Source organism: Erythranthe guttata, chromosome 1 (assembly GCF_056151865.1).
Source record: "Erythranthe guttata isolate IM_541 chromosome 1, IM_541, whole genome shotgun sequence".
Classification (NCBI taxonomy): domain Eukaryota; kingdom Viridiplantae; phylum Streptophyta; class Magnoliopsida; order Lamiales; family Phrymaceae; genus Erythranthe; species Erythranthe guttata.
In genome coordinates, this window is record NC_142533.1 from 7651915 (window position 1) to 7667058 (window position 15144).

Consider the following 15144-nt stretch of genomic DNA (forward strand, 5'->3'; position numbering starts at 1 on the left):
ACTGATTTTTTCCAATCTAAATCAGATTACTCCCTTTTCACTAAAGGTTGAGATTCTACATTTATTGCATTAATTGTTTATCTCGAGGACATAATATTTGCGGGCCTTTCTCAGCAGACATAACCAAAGTTAAAGATCAACTACAAGGAATTTGAGTTATACAAGAGAGATGCGAATTCCTTTCGATAATTAATTTTCACCGTAAATTCTTATCGTCTCTACCCAACGCATTGGGGCTCATTTGACTTAATATATTAATCTCTCCCATTTTGAATCAAAGTAGATATTATATCACCAATCAAATGTGCACATTAATTATCTAGGGATTAAGGGGTTGAGTAATTTTTTTTTTGAAGAAAACGTGGAGCTTTTATTTAGGCAGAAGCCGGACCATGCGGAAGGAAAAAACCTTCTCTACAAACCGAACCAAGTTTAGTGGCAATGTCATGTGCCAATTGGTTCCCACTTCGCTTCATAAATTGAAAATTACAACGAACAAAACTCTTAGCAATCGATAAAACTTCTTCTAGGAAAGCACCAAACGACGACAAAAGAGGATCGCCGGAGTTTAACGCTTGAATAACCTGTAGACAATCGCCCTCCAATATGATCGAGGTCCACCCTTGAGTTTTGGGAGTGTTGATGGCTTCAAGGGCCGCATGCGCCTCACAATCAACCGCTATGTCGAACCGCCCACCAACGACACCCTCTTCTCTATCGCGCGCAATCATTGAAACTGAGTAAAAACTTTCTCCTGGAGGAACCGCCGCATCAAAGTTGATCTTAATAAAACCGTCCGGAGGAGGATGCCATTGAGTCTGAAAATTTTCGCCTATAGCCGGTAATCTTGGGATTCGGGCCTGTTGAAATTCGTAGAGATACAAATTGCACCAGGTAACTAGCTCTTTCGTTTTAAGACAATCTTCGCCATGGATCTCCTTGTTTTGTATCTCCCACGCCTTCCACCATATGATCACGGCCAATAGAAATAGCTCATCGCTCAGCTTATTGCGCAAATGTTCCAACCATTTCCACATTGAGATGCCTGGATCGAATGTCAAAAGGAGAAATGGGTGTGCTCGCCAGATAGCACCCATTCCGCTGCAAATTTGGAACACGTGCATTGTTGACTCCCTGGCAGCGCCGCACCTAAAGCAAATTGGGGCTGGTGCTATTTTCCATCTAAATAATTCCGCATTCATGGGTAAAATTCCTGAACACGCCCACCACAAAAAGTGGCGAATCTTCGGTGGAATGGGCAGTCACCATATATGTTTCCAGTAATGTTTCGTCTTGCCGTTACTCGATACACTAACATCTCCACGATTCCCACCAACCGTCAGATCTTGTGCTATGATATTGTGATAGCACGACCGGACGGTAAATAAACAAGTATGAGTCTAAATCCACCTATCGCGTACCGAACTGCTATCAATTGGGGTTCTCAAAACTCTCTCCTTATCCACTGGCCAGAAAACCTCCTCAACTAATCCCATCTTCCATAATTGTGAGTCCGAGTCGATAAGATCCGCTACAGTATTAGGATAGCTCGCCGAGAACGGTCTCTTTGTCAAAACTTTAAAGTTACCATCATCACCGAGCCACGGGTCCCCCCATATGGCCGTATCTTTACCATCTCCGATTCTTCGTCGGAGCCCAGAGATGAGGTGAGGGCGTGATTTGAGGAGACTTCTCCACGTGGCAGATGGTCGTGTGCCAGTTGTAGCCCGAAAGATATCGCTATTCGGAAAATAGCGGGCCTTGATAATCTTTGCAAGAAGTGTGTCCGGCTGGGTAAGAATCCGCCAAAGTTGTTTTGCTAAGAGAGCATAGTTGAAGCTCCTCAAATCCCGAAAGCCCATTCCCCCACTTGATTTAGGCTAACAAAGTTTCTTCCAAGTAACCCATGCCATCTTACGCTGCGATCCACCGCCCCACCAAAACCTTTGAATAACTGATTCTAATTCATTGAGTAAGCCGATCGGAAGTGCAAAGCAACTCATCATGTACGAGGGTATGGCTTGTAGCACAACCTTAATCATCACTTCTTTGCCCGCTTGAGACAACTGTTTCGCCCCCCATCCTTTAATCATGGCCCATAGACGATCCCTAAGAAAGCGGAAAATTTCTTTTTTGGATCTGCCCAGAGATGCTGGCAACCCCAAATACTTCTCTTGACTATCAACCACCTGAAATCCCAGCAAGTCGTGAATGGTCTCCTTAGTCGTCGGGGAGGTACATGGACTGAAACACATGGTAGTCTTCCCAAAATTTATCTCCTGGCCCGAGACTCGTGCATACTGATCAAGAGAGGTGCGTGACAAAGAAGAGGCTAAAAGAGCAAATTTATTAGAAAATTCAAACATAGTCTAGTTAAAGCTTGTGTGGAGTCACGGTCAGAATGGCAATGAGAGTGTTTTGGAAGGCCTCCAAGCCCACGTAAATTTAAAGAGCTTAAACATTTGTGGATTTCCAGGAAGAAATCTGCCATCATGGTGTTCAATGATGTCGGAGCTTAATAATTTGATGGAGATAGGGCTTCGGAATTGCAAAGAATGCGAACAAATTCCAATGCTAGGGCACTTGCGACATTTGAAGAATCTTTATCTACATGGTATGGAGAATGTGAAATCCATAGGTTCGTCATTCTACGGAATAGACAAGTGTAGCAGATCAGGTAATACAATTACTATATTTCCGGCACTTGAAAGGCTCGAGTTGGTTTGTATGTGGAAGCTGACAGAGTGGTTAGAAGCAGAGTTGATGTCAAATGCAACGGACAATCGACGACTATCTCAACTTGTGGTGGTATTTCCTCGCCTCGAGTACCTAAAGATTATAATGAGCATGCAATTGGAGAGTGCTCCAAGTCATTTTCCATGCCTAAAAGAATTGGAGATTTCTCAAGTCAACAGTAAATTACCTTTGGTGAGCATATGTGGGATCAAATTAATCTCGCTTACAAAACTCCGAATTAATTCAATTGACGGATTGGTGTGTCTCCCAGATTGGTTATTACGTAAAAATCAAAATCTCTCGGAGTTGAAGATAATTTATTGTCCCAACTTAACACATCTAGTGCCCTGCTTCCAGAGTGGCTACGCTTCTCTACTAAAAAAGTTGGAGATATGATATTGTCCGAATTTTAGAGAGTTACCATATCCACACGAATCACATGATGAACAACAATTATTACTATTAGGATTGAGTTGCCTTCATGAATTGAGTATTCGTACATGCCCCGGGTTGACCGATTTGCCGAGTGAAATGATGGAGTCATGTGCGGAGTCACTCGAGAAGTTGGAATTGCTTGAATTGAGCAACTTCAGGATGAATGTGGGAATGGTGACGGGCTGTTTGCAGAAAATGCATCGTCTCTCGGAGTTAAGGATTGCTGATATTCCAACCACCAATTCCTCGAAGATTGGGTTGTCGTCTAATGACTGCAGCTTGCGGGGTACTTTAAGCACGAGTACAAGTTACGGTGAGTCCTCACATTCCTCGGTTTTCGATGCCATCTTGAAAGGTTCAGCAAAATCTCTTTGTACATTATACTTGTACGGGACGAAGCAGAGTTGGGATCTACCAGAGCAGCTTCAACATCTCACTGCTCCTTTAGAGATATACTTACATGATTTCGAAGAGATTGAAGAATTGCCTGATTGGGTAATTGGGAACAACAACAACAACAACAACAACAACTTGTCTTAATAACTGCAACAAGTTGCGGCGTCTACCGTCTAAGGAAGCCATGCTACGTCTCACCAACTTAATGCTTTTACTAATTTACCACTCTCCGATGTTAAATCTAACAAGGCGACCAGACGGAGATTCTGAGTGGCCCAAGATTTCCCATATTCCCCGCGTAATTTTGGATGGAGTAGTAGTTCCAACTAACGTCGTCTAAATTTGTCGCATAAATTGAATAGGTCGCTCAAGTCAAAAGTACATATACAGATGTTGTATCTGCAAAAATTTCAGAAGCCCAAATAATTAATTTAGATTTTCGGTACAACTTTCTTAATCAATTCGAGAAGAACATCATCTTTGTTTGATCCTTGCAGGCGACTAATTAACATGGAAGAAGTAGCTGTATCCGCTGAGAATCCCCTCTCGTGCATTTCCTCTAAGAATGGGATTGCCTTGTAAACCTCTTTCTTCTTTAGCAAACCCTGGACAATGTAGTTGTACGTCACGCTATTCGGTGCACAACCACTTCTCTCCATTTTCACAATCAAATCTTTTGCCTCGTCTACACACCCTTTTCGGCAAAGTGAACCGAGAATAACGGTATATATTTTAATATTAGGTTTCAATCCTTTGGAAGGAAGTTCGTTTAAAATCATTTTTGCGTCGTCAAGTTTCCCATCTTTGCACAAACCATTAATCAGGATACCGTATGTGCTTATATCAGGATTTAAACCTTTATTTTCCATCACCCGTAGAAACGAAAGTGCTTCGGCAATCTGATGAGTCCTGCACAAGACATCCATTAAAATATTGTAAGTGAATAAACCGGGATGTACTTGCCGAGCTTCCATATCGTTGAAAAGTTTCCATCCATCTGCAAATCTGCCTTCACTAAATAATCCATGTATCATGGTATTATAAGTAACCGTTGTGTGTTCTAAGCCTTTCGAAGAAACTTCGAGAAAAAGACGCAAAGCTTCATCCACTTTTCCGTTCTTGCAATATCCGTTGATTAAAGAGTTATAGCTGATAATGCATGGCTTAAGGCCGCTGCTCGTTATGGAATCAAATACTTCTTTCGCTTTATCCATTTTCCTTTGCAAACAATACCCATCTATCAGTGCATTGTACGTGACAATATTAGGACAAATATTTTGTTGCTTCATAATTTCCAAGATATCTTCAGCTTCTTTAACATTTCCTTCCTTGCAAAATGCGTCCACCAATATACTAAAAGTAACAACAGTTAAAGAAATCTTGCGATTGACCATTTCATTTAGTAAGTTTTTGACTTCTCTCCATCTACCAAAATCGCACAAGCCCTGAATCATCGAGTTATATGTGACAACGTCAAGTGAAATGCCCTTTTCAATCATTCTAGACTTCAGCTCGAGTGCATTATCCACCATTCCGGTCTTGCATAAGCCATTAATTACCGCGTTATAAGCCTTAACATCGGGTTTATAGATAGTATTTTCCAACAACAAAAGCAAATCACGGGCAGTATGAACACGTCCAGCTTTGCAGAGCCCATCAATCGCAGTAAGAATCGTAACATCGTCTGGCTCACAAAGATTCAAAGTCAAAATCTTCTTGAACAATTTCTCTGCCTCGGCCACATTACCATCTAAAAAGAATCCTTTTAGGAGAGTGTTGAATGTCGTAACATCTGGCTCGTAACCGTGTTTAAGGAAGACGCCGAAGATAGCAAAACCAACGCCTATGCGTTTCAAAAGGCAACAGCAATTAATCAAGATGTTCATGGTGTACTCGTTCATAGGGGCAGCTGATTGACGCATTTCGTTGAACAGTTTAAGGGCAACCGAATATTGCTTCATCTTGAAAATAACTTGCAGTAGTTTGGTGAATTCAATAACGGGAGGCTGTGGCTGCATTCTAATCATTTGACGAAACAAGAAAAAAACATCATCTAATTCATTTATACGACTCAAATCTATTCTGGGTTTAGGTGAAAAGGATCGATCTTTGTGACCCACACTATGAAAATTTGAACAGAAGAAAGAAAAGGGATAAGCAAAAATAGCGAAATGGTGGGTAGATTTAGCAAATAATGCTCTACGAATCAGTATTTCAGTTCCTCTCATCTTTTTCAGCAATTTTATGAAGATAATTTCAATGAAGAATGAACTGGTACCTATAGAAGAAGGCTCGGAGACTACCGATTTTTTATTTATTTATTTATTTTTTGTTTTTTGTTTTTTTTTTTCTTTTTAATGTTATTTTAAGGGCAAATTGCATTTGATCCCAATAATTTTCTAATTTCCGCACTTTCCCCGTCAAAGTTAAAAAAACAAAGGGCAAATTGCATATCACCACCTGCAAATTTCTAATTTTCGCACTTTACCCCCTCAAAAATTTTAAAACTGAATGTCCCCCTTCAAAATGTTATTCTTGTTGCACATTGCCCCGATAGCAAAATCTTGATGGATTATTCATCGGAATTGAGTATTTTTGTTGCACATTTCCCCTTAACAACACTATTTTTTTTGCATGTTGTCCATTAAAAATGTTATTTTTGTTGCACAATGCCCTCCAAAAATTGGGTTTTGGGCAAAGCGCGACCAAAATAATATTCGAAGGGGGAGTATACTTTTTTTTTTATTTTTTTTTATTTTTAATTTTTAGCGGGGAAAGTGCCAAAATGATAAATTTATAGGGGGTGCAGTGCATTTTGTCCAAAAACAAAATCTTTCAGAGCCATATTGTCTCTGTCAGGGCCTACAAAAGCAAATTATATTACTCTTTTAGTTTACCGATAATGGCCTATGACGTTTTTTTAGCACAATCTCTAAATTGTGCGATTTTTAGGGAGTAGTTTTGCTAATAAAATTGTCCAGACTGTCCGGTATGATTTTTCCCGTCATACATCTTGTTCATTGCTCTTGGAAGATCCCCACCAGAGAAATAAATACCATCGCTCCTCGCTTCGAATTAACATATACCGTCAGTACACGAGTCGTCCTTCAAATGGGATGTAAATGCATCAAAAGATACTTCCACATTACACCACGAAAGATGACAAAAGTATAAAGTATTTCCAGTAATATTCTCGCAAAATTTCCAATTAAAATCATAATTTGGATCAAAGTAGTAAGTTCCTAAATCATTATCTTAGATGTGCAATGCGATTTTATTGTGGGCAATGGCATTTTATTGACCACGTGAACCTCGTATTGCTCAGAAATAAGGCAAAACCATATTTGTTGATTAAAAAAAGGGTAAATAGCATTTGACCTCCTATGGTTACAAGCTTCTGCAGAGGACCCCTCACTCTCGTAATATCAGCACATAACCCTCTTATGGTTGATAGGGGTAGCTTCCGTTAGTTTTTTCGTTAAAAAAAACTGCGCGTGTCAAACGTGAAAGTACTATATTTTGCAGATAACTCTCTTGTGCTTACACTTTCACTTTATTTTTGCAGATAACCCCTTTGAAGTTTGACACAAGCTAACAGACGCTACATCTATCAACCACAAGGGGGTTATGTGTTGATATTATGAGTACAAGTGGGTCATCTGGAAAAACTTATAACCACAGGGGGTAAGTGCTATTTACCCTTAAAAAATATTAGCTAATATAATGAGATATGGGATGAGATTTTTCATGGTAATACAAGTCATGAAATATTGTTTTCATAAAGTGAAATTGGACAAAAATAAATTCAAGAGTAAGACGACATATGAACGTGAAAAGGTAGTTCCGTACATAGTAAATTAAAATCTACACACCATAAAGCAAGTACACTTGTTCATATATGATTTCAAGAAACTAAAAGTAAAATATTTCTACAAGGGATAAAAAGGGAAAAACAACTCAGTTAATGATAAAGATGAATCACATTCGTATGAATTAGTCTGTCTTGTCACTACATTTTGTTTTCCGATCAGTTTTTTCTCCTAAGACCGAATTTGAGGTGTTAGAAACATTCTAAAATATCAGTATGTTTCTGGCACCTCAAATTCAGTCGGAATCAAAGCTAAATAATATTCATAAATGAATGTAGCTCCTCTTTTATATAACCTAGGTCGATTTTCCTAATTTCCCCTTCTGAGAAATGAGTGTAGCTTATGTAATTATAAGTTCTTCTTAGTCTTGGACTTTTCATAGCTTTCATCGTCAAAACCCTACACAATTTAAAACAAAAAATATTAGTAACAAAAGCCGACCATTGAAAAACTAAACAATTGTTATTAGTCGAGCACAATAGTTTCATAACATTACCGATCTAAATGATAGTATCTTGAGCATCGGTGCACAATCTTGAGCATCGGTGCACAGTCAAGCAGGCGAGCAAGTAGTCCCCACCTGTTAAAATCCATGTATTTAATCGTCAAAGAAACCATTTGCCAAACCTAGGCAGTGGGTGAGGGTAATTTTGTTGTATCTGCACAAACAATGAGACTGTCAAATTAATACTATATTCCATCTTAAAAAAAATAAAAATAAAAAAACTCGAAACATCTTAAACTTTGCTAATAACGAAACTATTTTTTCCGATAAAAAAATATAATGAAACTATTGATGCAATAAAAAAAAAATTAACTCTATCAGAAAATTGGTTTTACCCTTATGTTGCTGCCGAGAATATTGTTCGATATGCTTCTCCTCCATCTGTTTGTAAAAAATCAAATAAAAAGAAATTAAAGAAATGTCGTAAACTCCGACCATAATATATTTTACATTTGCACAAAAAATAATGAACTTATATCCATATATATATCGACAAATGATATATCTAATTGGGCCGACCTCATGGGTCCCCAGTTTATCTAATAATTGGGCCCACTATACGAAAGCCCAATTGGGCCCGCTACACGAAAGCTCAAACACCTTCAAAATAAGGTATGAGCCCAACAAAGTAAGCCCAACCCAATCGACGACATATAAATAGAGGTTTTACTCATTTGTTAAGGTACGTTCTATTATTCACAAGTATTCTAGAGTGCATATTCTCTCTACCATCTCCACTATCCGTACATCTGACTTGAGCGTCGGAGGGGTTTTCGCCGGATCAACCCCACGCTTAGTTCACGTGTGTTCATTTTGCAGGGGCCTCAGGATCATCAAATTGTCAAGCTACTGATCCGCTTTGCTCTCCTAGCTCGTTCCGCACTACCCAGGTGATCTAACTTTAGCATCATCAACAAATTAAAAAAAAAAAAAAACTCAATCCAATTTTTGCATGCAGGCAGAATAATCAAGAAAAATAAGAAGAAAAGAAAAACCATACATCGGACGTGAAGGGCAGACCTCGGCGGCGGCGGTGGTTCAGGAGGTGGCCTGTGCATGGCAAACTCGGAGCGAGAATCTATATCTTTACTATTAGGCTTTTCTTATCGTTTAGCACATTTTTTGGGCTCCCCACAAAGCTTTTTCTTCCAGTGAATGATAATAAATGCATTCAATAAATTCCCATGATATACACGATACGTGGGATAATTGTAGTTTTGGGCCTATATTATACTTTTTTTTTGTTCTTAAACTTTTTCTCGCACAAAATTGATCCTAATAAACCAATTTTTTTACAATTTTCGTCCACCATTAGAATATGCTGTTAGTTTGGACGGAAAAGTCACGTGTGAGGCACTTGATAATGCACTTCTACTCCTTTTTACTTAAATTGTTAATTTAACCACAATATCACTTTATTCTTACAACTTCGTCCAAATAAAATTAAATTCGATGAATGTACTAAAAATGTGAAATGACAAACTTACCATAGGAGGGTCTAGCAATTAGTACATTTTATTTATTCACAAATATTATTTATTTCTTTATTTTAATTTTTTTAATAGAAAACACTATAACTAATTTGACTATACCAAATTTTATTAAAGAGTTTTTTTAAATTATATAAATATAATTTATTTCATTATTTTGTAATTATTAAAGATAAAGAATATGTAAAAAAATAATTAAACATGTATTGTACTTTCAGAAATAATGTTTGTAATTAGTCATTTATACAATAAAATCTATTTTGCCTAATCTTATAAATATTATGGTTTTTTATTATTCTTGAATAAATTTTTAATAGTATTCAATCTTAAATAAAAATAAAAAAAAATAAATAAAAATAAAAAATCATTTCAATTGTAAAAAGTTACACATATGTACAATTGATGGCTCGACGGCGGGTTGAAAATGGCAGACGGGGCGGGGCGGGGCTGGGGCATTCAGAACATTTTTTTGGGGATTTGATTTTTTCTAGACGAATTTATAATAATAAAGTAAAACTAGGGCCAAATAAATAATAGAGGTAAGACAGGGGTTTAAGTGCATGATCACGTGCAAACTAACAACAATTTCAAAAATGTGTATAATATAAGGGCCAAAACTGGAATTATCTCCCACGAAACGTTTATAATCTTCTCAGGTTGATGAGCAAGGACGGAACAACTCCGAATCTATGTCATTTTAGCAAGAAATTAGTTATAGTGTGGATGGGAGACAAGTGAAAATTAGCGCCAATATAAATCCTATAATAGTATGTACATAGGGCTGGCAATCGGGACATGTGGGCCGAACTTGGATCGGCTCAAGCTCACATACCATCGAGCCTTGTTACTATATGCTTAAACTCACATACCATCGGGCCTCATTAGTATAGGCTCAAGCTCGGTATCATCGGCTCTTTTCTCCTAAGACCGAATTTGAGGAGTTAGGAACATTCTAAAATATAAGAATGTTTCTCGCACCTCAAATTCAGTCTTTGATGATAGGAAAACAAAATATAGTAACCAAGCAAAACTAAAGCATAACCACGTCTAATTTCCTATTTTCCCTCACGGGAATTTTTTTGTGGCCAATAGATGCTCCAGCTTAATATCATATCTTCAAATACAAGCAGTGTCTCAACCATCTCTGTCTACAAAAAGAAGAAACATATCTTTTTAGTTAACGAAATAAATAATTCAAACTAAATGCATAGTACTTTTTTAAAAAAATTGTATTAATTATTAGGGTAAATTACGGCAACCCCTAGGTATGACCAAATTACGAAAAAACCCTATTGATTGGGTAATTACGGCCACACCCTCCTTTTAAATATTTTTATATAAAATTTATGTTATTCGGTTATTTTTACCGAACCAAATTGTATATTAAGTTCGGTAAACGGTATGAAATGTTGGCGTACCGAAATTGCAGTTCGGTTTTACCTATTTAATATCCCCAAATTTACCCACCATAAGGGCTAGGTGTAAGAAGAAAACAAACGTCGAGAAATTTTGGTAATTACGGATAGGTGGGGATGTTTTTCATAATTCAGGCTCAGTTCAGGGGCTTTCAGTAATTTTCCCAATAAAGAAATATAAACACCACAAACTAAGATGATAAGGCTCAACGTAACTTCAATAAAATATATAAATTAAAGTTTTATAGTTACTATCAATTAGTTACAAAATAGGGCAAATTGCACATCACCCCCTAAAAATTCTAATTTTCGCACTTTACCCCCTCAAAATTTTAAAAAATGAATGCCCCCTTCAAAATGTTTTGTTGTTGCACATTACCTCGATAGCAAAATTTCGATGGATTATTCATCGGCATTTGATATTTTTGTTGCACATTGCCCCTTTATATGTTATTTTTATTGCACGTTACCCCTTAAAAACACTATCTTTTTGCACATTGCTCTTTTAAAATGTTATTTTTTTGGACAATGCCCAACAAAAATTGGTCTTCTGGACAAAGTGCAATCAAAATTATATTTTGAAGGGAGATTATCCAGTTTTTGAATTTTTAGGTGGGAAAGTGCGAAAATGGGAAATTTGTAGGGGTGAAGTGCATTTTGTCCTACAAAATATACTTTGAAGGATTACAATGCCCGTGCACAAAGGCAAAACTCACAAGTTAGACCAGACCGACCAGCTAGCAAAGGCTTATCAAAAACCTTATGACAAGGTAGCATGTTGTTAAACACCTTGCACCTACATCTGTTTGGTCATGGGTTCGAGACACCAGGAGGGGAATTGGGGAACCAATAACTATTCTTCTTAAAAAAAAAAAAAAAAAAAAAAAAAAAGAAAAAAAAAAACTAGCAAAACCTTATCAAACTTCAGAAGTCCAAATATATAATTTATAATTTTGGCACAACTTTCTTAATCATATCCAAAAGAAAATCATATTTCTCTGATCCTTGCAGGTGATTAATTAACATGAATGAAGTAGCTGCATCGGCCGAGAATCCCCTTTTGTTCATTTCCTCTAAGAACGGCATTGCCTTGTCAAGTTCTTTCTTCTTGAACAAGCAATGGATAATGACGTTGTATGTCACGCTATTCGGTGCACAACCGCTTCTCTCCAGTTTTATAAGCAAATCTTTTGCCTCGTCGACAAATCCTTCCTGACAAAGTGAATCGATAACAACGGTATAAGCTTGACAATTTGGTTGCAAACCTTTGGACGGAAGTTCGTTTAAAAGCTTTTTTGCCTCTTTAAGTTTCCCATCTTTGCACAAACCATTAATCAAGATACCGTATGTGACTATATTAGGACTTAATCCTTTGTCTTCCATCACCCGTAGAAACGAAAATGCTTTGGCAATCTGATGAGTTTTGCACAAACTATCCAACAAAATATTGCAAGTATGTAAATCTGGACGTACGTGCCGAGCTTCCATATCGTTGAATAGTTTCCATCCATCGGCAATTCTGCATTCACTAAATAATCCATGTATCATGGTGTTATAAGTAACTGTCGTGTGCTCTAAGTCTTTCGAAGAAACTTCGAGGAAAAGACGCCAAGCTTCATCCACTTTACCCTTCTTGCAGTATCCGTTGATTAAAGTGCCGTAGCTCATAATACATGGCTTAAGGCCGTTGCATGTTATAGAATCAAATACCTCTTTCGCCTTTTCCATTTTCCCTTGCAAACAGTACCCATCTATCAACGCATTGTATGTGAAAATATCAGGACTAATATTTTGTCGTTTCATAATTTTCAAAACATCCTCAGCCTCTTTAACATTTCCTTCCTTGCAAAATGAGTCCACTAATATATTGAAAGTAACAACAGTTAAACAAATCTTGTGGTTGACCATTTCATTCAATAAGTCTTTGACCTCTTTCCATCTACCGAAATCGCACAAGCCCTGAATCATCGAGTTATATGTGACAACGTCAGGTGAAATGCCCTTATCAATCATTCTAGACTTCAGCTCGAGAGCATTATCCACCATTCCAGTCTTGCATAAGCCATTAATCACCGCGCTATAAGCCATAACATTGGGTTTATAGATAGTCTTTTCCAATAACAAAAGCAAATCATGGGCAGCAAGAACGTGTCCATTTTTGCAGAGCCCGTTTATCACAGTGACAATTGTAAAATCATCAGGCTCACAAAGTCTCAAAGTCAAAAGCTGCTTAAACAATTTCTCCGCCTCGGCCACCTTACCATCTAAAAAGAGCCCTTTTAGAAGAGTGGTGAATGTCACAACATCTGCCTCGTAACCGTGTTTAAAGAAGACGCCGAAGATAGCAAAACCAATGTCTACACGTTTCAAAAGGCAACAACAATTAATCAAGATGGTCATTGTGTACTCATTTACAGGGGCACCCAGTTCACGCATTTCATCGAACAGTTTGAGGGCAACCGAGTATTGTTTCAAATTGACAATAACTTTTAATTGTTTGGTGAATTCAAAAATGGGGGGCTGCGGCCGCATTCTCACCATTTTGCGAAACAAGAAAATTGCTTCATCTACTTCGCTTTCACAGCTCAAATCTCTTTTGAAATTAGGTGAAAAAAGTCTATCTTTGTGGCGCACGCTATGAAAATTTAAAGAAAATAAAGAGAACGGATCAGCTAAAATACCGTAATAAGTAGAAGATTTAGCAGCAATTGCTCTACGAATAGGAGGCGCTATTGCAGAAATCCTCATCTTCTTAAAGCGATTTTTGTGAAGAAAATTCTATTGCAGTGCAAAATGAAGTAGCAGATGAAATGAAAAAGGTGGGGTCTGTTGTTTTATGGAGTTAATTGCAAATACCACCCCGTGTAATCTATAATTGTCAAATATCCTCCTCTAAAAAAACTCTCTTATGCCCCCTGTGTTAACATTTTCGAAGCACACTGCACCTTTTTTAATTTTAGGCTTTGACTAAATGTAAAAAGACTGAAATGCCCTAGGGTTTTTTCAGCAATTAGTACATGATAATTGATTCTAACTACACCAAATTTTATATCATAATTATCTAATTTTATATAAAATAAAATTATTTGTAATTACAAAAAGTAAAAATTATATAAACAAGAATTTGTTGTAGAATAATAATTATATAGTATATATACGCATAAAGAATTTAAACAAAAGGAATTTTGCAATAAGAAACTACTGTAAAGAAGTGTAAGAAAGTTTTGCTGAGAAAAACATACTTCATTCATCAACTGATCGACTATTTTATAGGGAAAATATTACAAGCTGTGTCATTATCTATAAAATAATCAAGTCACAAGGGGATGACACGTAGTTAGTATAGACTTGGTCTCCAAGTTCTTAAACTTAGTCTACAAGTAATATTATAATACTCCCCCTTAGACTAAGTACATTGCTATTGTATTTACTGTAAAACTGTGCGTATAATCTACCTCGTTAAAAACCTTTGCTGGAAAACCCAATGGGACAAAACCAGTCATAAGGAAAAAAGAGTGCAACGCACCATTACTCCCCCTGAATTGAGCGATATAGCTTATGAGATGGGCCATTAATCTTGCTTCATATTGGCTCTTCGAATTTCAATATTGTATACCAATTTCTCAAATGTAGAAGTCGGTAAGAACTTTGTAAATAAATCAGCAAGATTGTCACACGAGCGAATGTGTTGGACATCAATTTCTCCATTCTTCTGAACCTCGTGTGTATGAAAGAACTTTGGTGATATGTGTTTGGTCCTATCACCCTTTATATATCCGCCTCTTGTTTGTGCTATACAAGCATCATTATCTTCATAAATGATAGTGGACGTATTTGAACTGGATTTAGTTGGCAGGAATTTCGTATATGTGATATGACTGATCTTAACCAAATACATTCTCTGCCAGCCTCATAAAGTGCTATTATTTCAGAATGATTTGAGGAGGTGGCTACCAACGTCTGTTTGGTAGATCGCCAAGATATACCTGCACCATTGTAACAAAACAAATATCCAGTTTGTGAGCGAGCTTTGTGGGGATCAGATCTATATCCCGCGTCGGCATAACCAACTAACCCTTTTTTAGTTGCATTTTTCGAATAAAATAATCCCAAATCTGCAGTACCACGGAGATATCGAAAAATATGTTTAACACCATTCCAGTGTCTCCGTGTAGGCTCAGAACTGTATCGCGCAAGCACATTTACTGCAAAAGTGATTGAGTGCATTGTGCTAGATACATTAATGCTCCGATAGCATTAAGATACGGCACTTCTGGGCCAAGTATCTCTTCATTAAA

General features: G+C 37.3%; 4 protein-coding genes across 4 annotated transcripts; 1 reads left to right on the forward strand and 3 right to left on the reverse strand.

The window, feature by feature from the left end:
- Positions 1–342: 342 nt before the first annotated feature.
- Positions 343–5888, reverse strand: LOC105955058 (uncharacterized). Its single transcript, XM_088819361.1, has one exon. The coding sequence runs from the start codon at positions 5793–5795 to the stop codon at positions 3999–4001; it is 1797 nt and encodes a 598-aa protein (XP_088675487.1). The 5' UTR covers positions 5796–5888; the 3' UTR covers positions 343–3998.
- Positions 375–1097, reverse strand: LOC148772747 (uncharacterized). Its single transcript, XM_088814898.1, has one exon. The coding sequence runs from the start codon at positions 1095–1097 to the stop codon at positions 375–377; it is 723 nt and encodes a 240-aa protein (XP_088671024.1).
- Positions 2506–3711, forward strand: LOC148772748 (uncharacterized). The gene is made up of 2 exons (XM_088814964.1): positions 2506–2914; positions 3203–3711. The coding sequence occupies exons 1-2, from the start codon at positions 2506–2508 to the stop codon at positions 3709–3711; spliced, it is 918 nt and encodes a 305-aa protein (XP_088671090.1).
- A 5881-nt stretch (positions 5889–11769) lies between the features above and the next one.
- LOC105948655 (uncharacterized) lies at positions 11770–13673 on the reverse strand. Its single transcript, XM_012971882.2, has 2 exons — positions 13528–13673; positions 11770–13203 (listed from the first exon to the last, which is right to left on the reverse strand). Exons 1-2 carry the CDS (start codon positions 13592–13594, stop codon positions 11792–11794), a joined length of 1479 nt encoding a protein of 492 aa, XP_012827336.2. The 5' UTR covers positions 13595–13673; the 3' UTR covers positions 11770–11791.
- Positions 13674–15144: the final 1471 nt, after the last annotated feature.

Coding starts and splice junctions, on each gene's coding strand:
- LOC148772748 (XM_088814964.1), top strand. CDS start 2,506: ATGTCGGAGCTTAATAATTTGATGGAGATAGGGCTTCGGAATTGCAAA. Junction 2,915..3,202: donor GGAGATTTCTCAAGTCAACA/GTAAATTACCTT, acceptor TATTACTATTAG/GATTGAGTTGCCTTCATGAA.
- LOC105955058 (XM_088819361.1), bottom strand. CDS start 5,795: ATGAGAGGAACTGAAATACTGATTCGTAGAGCATTATTTGCTAAATCT.
- LOC148772747 (XM_088814898.1), bottom strand. CDS start 1,097: ATGGGTGCTATCTGGCGAGCACACCCATTTCTCCTTTTGACATTCGAT.
- LOC105948655 (XM_012971882.2), bottom strand. CDS start 13,594: ATGAGGATTTCTGCAATAGCGCCTCCTATTCGTAGAGCAATTGCTGCT. Junction 13,204..13,527: donor TAAATCTTCTACTTATTACG/GTATTTTAGCTG, acceptor TGAAACGTGTAG/ACATTGGTTTTGCTATCTTC.